This window comes from Canis lupus, chromosome 2 (assembly GCF_048164855.1).
Source record: "Canis lupus baileyi chromosome 2, mCanLup2.hap1, whole genome shotgun sequence".
NCBI lineage: Eukaryota > Metazoa > Chordata > Mammalia > Carnivora > Canidae > Canis > Canis lupus.
This window is the reverse complement of record NC_132839.1, coordinates 53,295,729-53,307,759: the sequence shown is the minus strand read 5'-3', so window position 1 is coordinate 53,307,759 and position 12,031 is coordinate 53,295,729. Positions and strand designations below refer to the sequence as shown.

Genomic DNA, 12,031 nt, shown 5'->3' with positions numbered 1-12,031 from the left:
TTCTCCCTCTGCCTGTGTCTCTGCACCTCTCTCTCTCTCTCTCTGTGACTATCATAAATAAATGAATAAAAAAAAATTAAAAAAAAAAAAGAACTAGGACTCTAACCTAATTCTGATTTCAAAATCCACTCGCTTTGCTTCCCCATTTTACAAGAGGAGGGATGACTTGCTGAATTCTCAGGCCACATTGTTTACACCTTGGCTTCAGAGCTCACCAGTGCCGTGGCACCCATTTCAAGATGGCACACAGGGACCTCTGAGCCAGGTGTCACTCCCCTGAGCATCAGTGCAACAGGAAAAAGGAGGCAGAGGCAAGGGTTTAGTTGCATGCCACCCAGATCCCTCCAGTGTCTTCTTGGATGCACAGAATTCATTATTGAGGAAATGGCCCCCATTCCAGCTCAGTCTTCATTGTCCTCTAAGCATCACACAGACTGGGGCCCATCACCCTTATCCAGCTCAGAGAAAGGCAAGAGGAGCAACCAGTGATGGAGTAGAAAAAATAGCTATTTTACCACAAAATATGCATTTCCCAAAAGCAAGGGAGTTGTTGTCTTGAAGAGGCCAAGACCATGGGGAAGTTCCTGTGGAAGGGGCCGAAGGGAGCTCCTGTCCTGGAGCACCAGGTGGGCAGCCCTCAGCGGGCTCGAATTCGCCGGGAGAGTCGGTAAAGCTCCATCGCTGCCTTGGCGTCTTCCACCGAGCTGTGCCCAAAGCGGCTGTTCTGTAGACACATGTACAGAGGGGGGTATTGGGGTGGGCTGAATGCAGAGACCCCGTGTGATCGGGGCCTTCCCCTACTCACACCCCGGTTTCCAAGGCCCTGAGGTGGGTAAGTCTCCCCAGGCTTCGGACACCGTGGACTCAGCAGGTGGCGGGAGCAGGCCTGGCTTCTACCTGTTGGCCCCTGAGCTAGGACACAAGGCCCAGGCATGGCCAGGTATCCACCTTCCAGCTTCCAGAGAACCAGGCTATGCCCTCAAGGTGCTTATCATCCGGCGCAGGGAAGGGGGTGCTGCAGACTTGCTGTCAGACACATAGGGAGCTCCAGGGCACCAGGCAAATATAAAAAAAAATATGTCAAAATGATGTTTCTAAAGTGCCACTTGCTCAGCACTTCAGTGAACCCACATGCTAACCATTGTGTCCTTGGTCCTGTGTCCACCAGGCTGATGGAGGGGCCCCAGTTCAGGCCCATTCCCTGAGACCCACACAATTCCGGGTCACCTAGACAAGCAGTGCCTCACACCTCAGGCTGGGGCTCCTGCTCTGCTCTCCTCAAGGTCTCAGGAAGGTCTCCTTGGAAGGTCTCCCCTTCTAAGGCTCACCTTTTGGACATGTGCAAACCTGCCATATATCCTTCATGTCTTTGGGCTAATGGGCTGCCCTCCCTGCAACCTAGAGTTGCTCAAGCACAGGGCCCAGTCCTGGAGATCCAGCATCTCATCCAACCGGGCCCAGAGTAGGTGTTGATAAATATCTGTTGACAGGGGAGGCCTTCACGTGGAGCTGCTCCTGCTAGGGTGTGGCCCACCTCCCTCGGCCCTGCCACCTCAGTGATCTCCCAAGCACCAGTGCCCATGCGCCTTTGCCTGGGGCTTGCCAGAGACTTCGAGTGCTGAGGAATGGGCAGCAGCAGCAGCAGCCATGCCTGACGGGATGTGTGTCAATACCTCTGCTCCCTGCATGCATCGGAGCTCTGTGGGATTGCCCAGAGGCCCGCAGTGGAATTAAACCTCAGTTATCCCCATATCTCAAGTTATGGCTTGAGTTTAAAAACAAATGAAAACTTTCTTGGGTGGTTTCCCTTCACTGCCTCTTATCCTCGCTCTACCGTGTGTCCCAGGGTCTCCTCTTGAATAAACCACCGTACTCTGGTCCTGGCCTGGGGCCTGGTGCCCAGGGAGCCTGAAGCCAGGACCCCTCCTTGCTGGCAAGCATACAGCCTCTCATGACTGTGGGGGAGACAGAGCATCTTTGGGGCCGCATGTTGGTTCTGGACCACTGGAAGACATTGGCACCCTGGTGGGAAGTCAGGGGGATGCTCACCTGGATGCGCCGCCCAAGGAGGCGCTCACTGAGCACCCGGAGAGAGACGCGCCTGCAGTTCTGTAGGTTGGCTTCCCGCCACAGCAGCCTGTCGGTGGATGTGTCATAGATGGCATAGTTGCTCATGTTCTCTTTCAGGGCCTGGAAGTCATGCTTCAGGTCGTGACCCACCACCAGCTTGCCTTCCAGGAGCTGCAGGATCTGGCCAGGGAGACACGCAGCACACACATCACGCAGGGTCCTCCGGACGGGTCTGGGGCTACTGACAGGAAACAGCCCCTCCTCGACGTGCTGTGTGACTTTCAGCAATCTGACCTCCCTCTCTGGGCTTCAAACCTATCATCTATAAAATGAGAAGACTGGACCAGGCCTCTCCTCTCACTCAATGGTTTGGGTCCATGCTAAAGGCATGTCCTGATGACTCCTTCAGTGGCTTCCCCATGTGATAGCTATGGCCCCTACTAAGCATGTCCCCTGTGCCAGGCACTCACCTAAGTACGTCACATACTTTATATCCTCTAATCTTTTCAACAAGCCCACTGTGGCAGGCAGAATAATGACCTCCGAAAGATGCCCATGCCCTAATCCCAGACTCTGTGAACCCATTGCTTGGCAGAGGAAAGTTACAGTTGCATACAAGCTTCAGGCTGAAGAGGACCTCCCAACAGGGCCATCACCGCCATCACCTGCGTGCACCCAACATATGGCAACGGCTCTTCTGTATGGAGGTCAGTGGTTTGCCCTGAGGACCTGACATGCAGCTGCTGGTCTTGAAGAGGGAGGAAGGGGGCTCTACAGATTGGTAAGGCCAGGAAGCGCACTCTCCCACAGAGCTATCAGAAGGGAACACAGCCCTGCCTACACCTTGATTCCAGCCCCGAGACCCGTGCCAGACTTTGAACTGTGGAACCGCGCAACTCAACACACCTGTGGGGCTTTGGACCACTCAGTTTATGGTGTTGTTACAGCAGCCATAGGAAGCCAAGGCAGCGATGAGAGAGGCCTGTATTTAATTGAAATTTTGCAGCTGGGAAAAACCGAAGCACCGAGAAAGTGAAATAATTTGCGGATTTTAAAGCAAGTTCTCAGATTCCTTGGCAGCTCCTCTCTCCAAAGATGAAGCTCAAGCCCCCTCGCCTCCAATGACTATAGGTCAGCCTATGTGGCCAGCACCCCAGCAGCTCCCAGGTCCCCCGAAGCCACCCTGCTGGAAAGACACACGGAGGTAGAGAGCTGGGCCTGAGGGCCCCAGGGCCAGCCACTGGCCAGGTGGGCTGACGAACCTCCCGGTGATCCCAGCTCCGGGCCTGCGGGACGCTTCAGCCGACCAGCTGGCCCCATCTGCCGAGCCCTGTCCAGATTGCAGATGCATGAGCAAAGTAAATATTGACATTGTTTAAAGCACTATGTTTAGAGGTGATTTGCTAAGCACCATTAGATAACCGGGGCCGTGACATAGCTAGTTAGTGAGTTAGTGGCAGAGCCAGCCTTCAAAGCCAGCAGGCTGCTTGTCACCGCCACACTTAGAGCAGGCCTGCTCCAGGCCTCTGCCAGCCAAGCCGCTGAGCTTTGAGGAGCAACCCCTAAAGTCCCCTCTCAAGTGCCCAGGCCTGCCATCTTGCCTCCCTCCTGACTCCGTCTCCAAGGTGGTCCTGTGGACAACCTCCTACCTCAGGCCACATGGGCCACTCCTTTTTCTTTACCTTGGCTGCCATTGGAGAGAATGGGAGAGGGAACTAGGGGGGAGCTGTATCAGGCCCCAGCTGGAGGGGCAGCTTGGGGCTCAGGCCTCCCCTTGGACGGGTCTCCAGTAGCTTCTATGCCTGAGCAAGGAGACTACTTACATGGCAAATACCCTCCCATGCCCTGCTTCTACTTCTAGTGGCCTCCTGGGACATCACATGGGGCATTATATGCTCTCCCTTGGCGATCACAGGATCACTGTGGCCACTCTACAGAAGAAGAAGCCAAGGCTCAGAGACACAAGGTGACTTGCCACATCATGATCACATTGGTGGTAGCAGGGTCTGTCCATCTACAGGCAACAGGCAATGTCACCAGCCTGCCCGTCACTCCCTACAGTGTTCCATGGTTTCATCGGGGCCACTGCTGAACAGAGCCCACAGTCAGCCTAGGGACTGGGGAGGCTCGCTTGAGGACTGAAGCTGTGCTTGTCGGACGGACACCAGGGCTGCTCCCACTTGGGCCAAGGCATCACCTGGAGAAGCCCCAGAAATTGGGGATTCTGAACTTCGAATTTCTATAGCTGGCGCTGATGCTGCAGATCTAGGGGTCACGTGAGTGGTGAGGGTACACGCCCTGGGCAGCAGCTCCAGTCCTCTGTGTGGAGAAAAGTGCACCTGCTGGCACCTGGGGGAAGGGCAGCATGCACCAGGTCCAGGGCCATGCTGGGCGGCCATGGGTCATGTGCCTTTTTTTGCTGATATCTTTTAAGTTCCTGAACAATCTGGCCTGTTTTCCCTGACCGACAGGGAGCTGGCTCAGGCCCAGTTCACACAAAGCCCTGAGGGACTGTCTGCCATCCCAGAAGCGGCAGCCACGACAGCCACAGGTCCCAGGCACAAGAGGATTGAGTCACTGTGAGGCACATTCCTGGGAACTTCATCACTTCCTGAGCCCGCAGGTCCCAGGAGGCAAGCGGGGAGGTCACTACGGGAATCCCCATGGGACCCATGATGACACAAATGAAATACGAGGGGTCGACAAGCAGAAGGAACAGGAAGCAGGGAAAAGAGAAGACTATTTGGCAGAGAAAGAGAGATGCTGGCAACTTTTCAGACCAAAGATGCTGGGCTCTGGGCAGGGAGAGACAGCCAGCATTTGCTGTGCGCTCTCCGAGAGGTTAAAGACCATGTCTAGGCTCCTGTTTTCCCACCTGTAAGGTCAAGGCCTGGAGAGCTGAGGCTCCAGGGGTCCCTCAGCAGCCAGGGCTCTGCTGACTTTCTGAGGCAGGGCTAGGGAGGGAAGTGGGGGGGCCTGCTGGAGCCCGGGGACAGGGAGAAGGCACCAGCTGGCGGGACCTGCCCTGAGTCAGCGTGGGGAAGCAGGTGTGTACAGCACAGGAAGGGGGGTGGAGGGAGTGTCTCAAATTCCTGGAGAGAGTTGAGTGAGGAAGAGAAGGGACGTTCACCCGTCTGCTCTACCCGCCAGTGATGGGCCAGGGACTTTCCTCCCCCAGGAACCTCTTGACACAGAGTATTCTGATTCCCATGCCACAGAAGAGGGGCTTGGGGGTCAGAGGGGTTGAGAGGCTTGTCCAGGTGACACGGCTGGTGACTTGAGAGCTGCAGTGAGGTGTCCGGATCTGCCCGCCCCTGCCACTGTCTTTGTAGTTGTCATGGTTACCCCCCCCCCCCCCCCCCCCGCCACCAAGAACCTGGTTCTAGTTCAGCGTTACTACTGTCGGAGCTGAGGACAGTGCTGGGCACGGGTCAGCTCTCAGTGAAGCCTTCCTGAAGCAGGATGTGGCACCTGTGAGGCCGGGATGATCACACCATCTTACCAACAAGGAAAGGAGGGTGCAGAGTGGCATGTGCCCACGTCACATGGCAGGCAGGAGCAGGGCCTGTAGTGTCCTTCTGCTGCATACCCACGCTCCTTCCAGGTATTCCCCAGCTGAGCCTGATCAGGAAAATCACCTGGGGCCCTTGTTAAAAATCCAGAGGGCCGGGCCCCACTGTCACCCTTAAGAGTGGCCCAGTCCCCTCTTCCCTCCTGTCCCGTGCCCTGCTCTGCAGGTGCCCCCACCCAGCGTGTGACCGCATCCCACAAGGCTGCGTATGCTTGGGGTATCCTGGATGGTGAAGTCATCCTCTTTCATCTGGGCCCAGAAACACCCGCCCAGTGGCAGGGCCCCAACAGGGCACTTGGCCCAGGCAAGGCGGCTGTATTGGAAACAGCTGCAGGAGGCTACTGCGGCCTCCCTTCTGTCTGCATTTCCCTCCTAAACCAAGAAGCTTCATGGGGTTCAGCTAGTTTGTTTGCCAACTAAAAATGTAATTATGGGTCCCTGGTCCTGGTCATGGGTAAATGCTATTTGGCATACTGGGTTAACATTAAAAGAGCATTAACTTACAAAAATAAACTACAAGCTATTAAAAATTACTGTTAGGAAAGAAAAAAACAAAACCCAAAAAACCAGCATTCACCACCAGGTGAGAGCCCCATATCTGAACACTGAATTGTGTTACAGCTTGCTGTGTGTCCTTAAATAAGTTGCTGCCCCTCTCTGGACTTCAGTCTCCTCATGGGTTCTCTCCCACACTGACACCCTGATTTGTGGGGCTCTATAGACCAGTTTCTCAATTTCAGCACTGCCGATACTTCTTCAGTGTGTGTGTGGCCAGGGCAGGGGCAGTCCCGAGCATTATAGGATGGTTTAGCACCATCACAGTACTCTCCCCACTGGATGTCAGTAGCAGGCCCCTTGCCCCACTTATGACAACCATAAATGTCTCCAGATATTGCTAAATGTCCCTTGGGGAGCAAAACCACTTCACATTGGGAACTGCGGCTCTAGATGATGGTCAGACCTAGAGGTTTCAGAAGATAACAGGCGGTAACTTTCCATATATAAGTAATGTAACCACTTTACAAAAAATAAAAGTAAAGAAGAAATAAGGGAGTGGTGGGATCCCGTGCACAATCTCAGTGCCCTATGGCAAGGTTGTTGTGGGGACCAAAGGCAGAGGTGCATGGAAAGTCCTCAGAACAGTGCCAGGATGTGGTGCCGGATATAGACACCTGAGCTGCTTCACCCTGCATGTCACAGATGCTCCTACTGAAGGGCCCAGAGCAGTTTAGCAACAAGCCAGAGGACAGAGACCCACGTCCATGCAAGTCTAAAGACTGTGTGCTTGCACCTCCCCCCCTTTCCTGAGCTATGTGTGTATCACTGTGTCTTGACAGCAAAGGCCAGCATGAGGCCAGAGGCAGTTTTGTTCCACGCAGCTACCAGAGCTCCTGTATTTTGTGAAAATCAGTTCAACTGCAACCCCACAAACATTCTCAGGGTACCTTCTGTGCACAAAGTATACCATCCCGTCTGGGGGCAGAATAAAATACATCAGAGGAACGTGGAACCAGGCAGGCCATGTGTGGACAGGCAAGCATTAAAGTCCAAGAGCCACTGCAAGGAAAACAAGAGGCCCCCACTGCGGGCCCCCATGCAGGGAGGCGGGGATGGGGGACAGGGCAGGGAAGCATCAGGAAGGACTCCTCTGGCCTGGGCCTGCAAGGATGCTGTCAGATGTAGGGGCAGGGTTGGGGGCCGGGGGAGAGTAGGGGTGTGGCAGAAGCACAGGCTGGATGATGGCTGAGCTGTGAGGGAAGGCAGCAAAGGCAGGCCGGTAGGGTTTGGAGGTCCGTGAGCATTGTGCTGGTGACCTTGGCCAACAGGGAGCCACGAGAGATACTTGAACAGTGGAATGGGGAGGCTGTGATCCCAGCCAGGCCGGGGAAAGCCTGTCTGCCACTGGGGTAGGAGAGATTGACGGCCAGCATACCTGCTGTTAGGCAGAAAAGGAGAGCCAGACCTAAGACCACAGTTCTCAAGGGAGGTCAGAAAGGGGACTCAGACGTATAATCTGGGTGTGCGCCCTCCTTCCTCCACGGGCACAGTTGGTGACCGTCAGCCATGGGCCGGGCACTGTGCTTAGTGCGACAGGCCACATCACTGAATCCAGTGTACATGAGGCCAGGGAGGAGGCATTAGCACTCCCTGTCACTGACAAACAGGTTCAGAAAGGTTTGATAACTTGCCAAAGGTCACACAAACCAGTGAGTGACGGAGCAGGAAATGTAAACCCCCAGATGTGGTTCAATGGTCTGGCCAGTCTGTAGATTCTTGGTTCGCCCTTTGAATGGCTGCTCAGTGCCTACTCGGGGCAGGGCTCCGAGTGACACACCTGAAGCATCAGGCCTAGCACGACCTCCGCCTGAGATACAAAGCATTCTGCACCAAATCTGGATGGGCGCCTAGGCATCCCAGTGCCCAGGCCAGGGCTCCAAGGCATGCTCTGGGCTCTCCTGCCCTTCCTGCCACTCTGCCAGGGACGGGGGGCGGGGAGGGACTGCGGAGACAAGGAGGAAGGACGGGCACATGTAGTCCAGCTGACTGCTCAGTGGGGATCTGAGTGTGAGGAGCTCCTGCCATGTCCCTGGGCCTCCCGTTGACACCTGAACACCCAACCCCTTTGACCACCTCCATCCTAGCATTCTCTGCCCCTGCTGATGGCTCCCCAGGGGCTCTGACTCACTCCCTATTGATATTTCTTTCCTCACTACCATCTATCCTCCACAGCACCCCCCCCCCCCCCGCCCAATTCTAGTCTTCTCAAAACTTGGGTTCGATCCTGCTATCCTCTTGCTCAAGGATCTCCCATGGCTCTCTGTGGCCCACTGGGTTGCAGACATGGACTCCTCCCACCCCTTCGAAAACCACCAGTCTCATGGAGTCTTTCTAGACCCTAACTGATTACTGTACCCCCGGCTCTGGGCTCCTGGCCTCCTCATAGTCCCTATAGAACAGCATTGTCCAGTAGACATATATTGTGAGCCACATATGTAATTTTAAATCATCTGATCACCATATTGAAAAAGGTAAAAATAGGTGAAATTAGTTTGAATGTTTTATTTAACCTAATATTGTCAAATACTATAATTGTAACATGTAATTGATATAAAAGATTATTGAGACCTCTTATGAATTTTTTGATACAAATCTCTGAAATTGGGACGTCTGGGTGGCTCAGTGGTTGAGCGTCTGCCTTCGGCTCAGGTCCTGGGATCGAGTCCCACATCGTGCTCCCTGCAGGGAGCCTGCTTCTCCCTCTGCCTATCTCTCTGCCTCTCTCTGTGTCTCTCATGAATAAATAAAACAAACAAGCAAAGCAAAACAAATCTCTGAAATCCCATGCACATTTTATACTTACAGCACATCACGGTTCAGACCAGCCACTTTTGGGGGCTCATAGCCACATGCAGCTTGGCAGCCCCCTACTGGACACACAGCCCTTGAGGCATGAGCCTGACTTCTGAGTCCTGACCCCTCTAGTTATCTGGACCTTTGGGAGTCACTTAGTGTTAATGGGTTGAATTGTGTCCTCCCACCCTCCCTGCCCTCTGCCACCTCCATTCATATGTTGAAATCCTCACTCCCAGTCCCTGAAAATGTGACTTATTTGGAAATAGGGTCATTGCAGATGTAATCAGCAGAGGCCATCAGGGTGGACCCTGATACAATATGATCGGTGTCCTTATAAATGGGCAAGAGGGGGCCACAGAATGTGCACACCAGGAGAACACCACACGGACTGAAGGCAGAGATTGGGGTGATGCTTCTACAAGCCAAGAAACAGAAGACTGCCAGCCAGCCCCCAGAAGCTGGGAGAGAGACGCAGCATGGATTCTCCCGCAGGGCCTCAGAAGGAAGCAACCCTGCTTACACCTTGAGCTCTGACTTCCACCCTCCAGGATGATGGGACAATACATTTCTGTTGTTTGAGGCCCCAGGCCATGGTACTTTGCTGTGGTGGCCCTAGCAAACCAATACACTTGGTTCAAGGGGGTCTCAGTTTCCACATCTCTAATATGGGGATAACAGACGATCGTATCAGCTGACGTTTCTGGAGTCCTTACACAGGCACTCTCTCTAGGCACGTTCTCAATCCTCACAACAATCCTATGAAGTCGCTGCTATTATTATACCCAGTAATCTTTTACAGGTGCAGGAAGCTGGGTACACGGAGAGGCTGCCCAAGGAACTCGCCCAGGGTAACTGAGCTGCTATGTCAGCAGCCAGGGTTCAAGACTGGCCCTCTAACTCTGAGTTTACAGCTCCTGAAAACCATCCTGGAGGGCTGTCCCATGAGGCGTGAAGGAGGTCCGGCCATTGCTCAGGAAACGGGAGCTATTGTTATGTTTGATGTTTATCCCGAGTGTGGAGCCTGGCACACGTGTGGGGCGTGCAGTGGGGACCAGCCCCAGTCGGCGTTCCTCTGGGACTTCCCCCAAGCCTAGAAACCAATGCGCTGACTCGCCCTTCTAAACCTTCCCAGAAGTGACTCAAGCTAGTGCAAGACGGGTTGAGTTTACTTTCCATCTAGTGACTCAGAGAAATAGAAACAGAAACTGGGACCTGAAAAAGTTATCACAAGGTGAGGCAAGATGGTGGGAGATCTTGGGGCCGCATACCGACCTCAAACTGACGGAAGGTCCATGGTGGGTGTGAGTGCAAGCTCTTCCCCTCAGCCCAGGGACTCCAGCCTATTTTCCAAGACCGGGAGCCCCCGCCAAGGGCCCAGCCAGTGAGACCACATTTCCTCATTTCCTTGCTGGGGCCAACCCAGGGTAGAGAAGGAATCCCCCCATGGGAACATCAAGCAGAACCCAGTTTCCCCATGAGCAGCCCAGGAAGGTGGACCGGACGCCCTGAACGCTGCTCCCAGATGTGAGTCTAAGACTGTCTGAGGGCAGGAGGCCTTCTCGGATCTGAAGGAGACCCTGATAGGGTTCTCGAAGCCCGAGTGCTCCTTCACGCAGAGGTGGAGGGGATCTGTCGTGGCTGGGGTCATGGGTCACAGATCTGGCGCCTAGGGAAGGTGCCCGGGAAGTGTGCATGTGCGTGCATGTGTGTGCAGACACGCAGGGGTCCGCAGCCTCCCCGCCGCCCAGCCTGGCTGGCAGACAGCCCTCCACTTACCTCCAGCCTGGCCACGGCGAACGGCGTGGCCTGCTCCATGTGCCGAGGCGTGATCCCGCTGACCTGGGTCCTGTAGTCAGTGATCTCCCCCTCGGGCCGGATGAACTTGTCGTAGAGCACGGTGCCGTGGAGGTCCACGAGGCTGCAGCGGGCCAAGCCGCTCTTCCGACTGGGCCCCACGCCCACCATCTCACAGTCAATGGCCACCACGTCGGTGCCACTTGCCATGTCTCATCAGGACCCTGAGACACACTGGAGAGGGCAGGCGGGGGCGGGAGCATCACTCAGGGCCCACTCGGGCCACCACCCGGCAGCCTCTACCCAGTGCCCTGCCTGTCAGGAGCACTGCCTGGAGGCAGGCACAGCTGGCTTCCTGCCGCCCGCCCGCTTCCTGAGCCCCGCGGCCCCAGGGCCTGGGGAGCCCGCGGGCCCCTGTCACATCCTCCCCTGGCCACCACCGCGGCTCCCACTCACCTGCCTGCTGGCTGCCCGCGCCCTCTGCTCGCGTCTGCCCCTCTGGCGACGCCTCTTAGCTACTGCAGTGGCCCCGGGCGGTGACTCATCTCTGACCTCACGCCGGGAATCCCAGGCCCAGTTCAGTTTCTGGTTTGTTATCAGGCGAAGTCAGAGGCGGGAGGCTGGGCACGTGGGCTGCGCTGCTCCAGCTCCTTGCGCTGCCGGCAGGTGGGAAGCCCGGTGACCCGAGTCACCACCGACCCGGGAGGCAGGCTCCGCGTCCACCCATCTGACCGTTGCCCCTGCCCCTACCTGGGTGCTTGGAGCCCTCCCCATCTCAGATGACGCGGCTGATGAGAATGGGGTGGGTGGCCACACCTTTCCTTCCCTTTCTCACCCTCCATCTGCTGGGAGAATAAACATCCCCGGCACCGGAGGCCACAGAATGTCCCACAACTTCCCACCTGACACTCAGTGAGGTCTCTTATGGGGGCAAGGGAGAGCTGGCTCTTGGGACATTGAGCCTGGGGCTAGCCCCAACCCCCACCCAGGAAGGCTGAGAGGGAGCCCCTAGAGTCTCCAGAGCTTTGGGGGTGCTTCAGAAACAACCATCTGCCTGCCCTCAACGGGCTCTGCTTCCAGCTGGGCTAACACTCTTGGAGGACAAGGAAAGAAAGCCTGGAAGTAGCCCCACCAGCCTGGCCATACTTCCTGGGGACTACACCCAGCTCCCAGGCTCGAACTCTGACCTCTTACAGCAGTGCCTGACACGTAGACAGCATTCAATACTTATTGACTAGATGA

At 55.6% G+C, this 12,031-nt stretch overlaps 1 protein-coding gene across 1 annotated transcript; it reads right to left on the bottom strand.

Moving 5' to 3' along the window:
- Positions 1 to 489: 489 nt before the first annotated feature.
- ISG20 (interferon stimulated exonuclease gene 20) lies at positions 490 to 11,510 on the bottom strand. The gene is made up of 4 exons (XM_072799505.1): positions 11,246 to 11,510; positions 10,772 to 11,023; positions 2,050 to 2,250; positions 490 to 724 (listed from the first exon to the last, which is right to left on the bottom strand). Exons 2-4 carry the CDS (start codon positions 10,997 to 10,999, stop codon positions 638 to 640), a joined length of 516 nt encoding a protein of 171 aa, XP_072655606.1. The 5' UTR covers positions 11,000 to 11,023; positions 11,246 to 11,510; the 3' UTR covers positions 490 to 637.
- Positions 11,511 to 12,031: the final 521 nt, after the last annotated feature.

Coding starts and splice junctions, on each gene's coding strand:
- ISG20 (XM_072799505.1), bottom strand. CDS start 10,999: ATGGCAAGTGGCACCGACGTGGTGGCCATTGACTGTGAGATGGTGGGC. Junction 2,251..10,771: donor TCGCCGTGGCCAGGCTGGAG/GTAAGTGGAGGG, acceptor CTCCCTGGCCAG/ATCCTGCAGCTCCTGGAAGG. Junction 725..2,049: donor TCCTTGGGCGGCGCATCCAG/GTGAGCATCCCC, acceptor ATGTGTCTACAG/AACAGCCGCTTTGGGCACAG.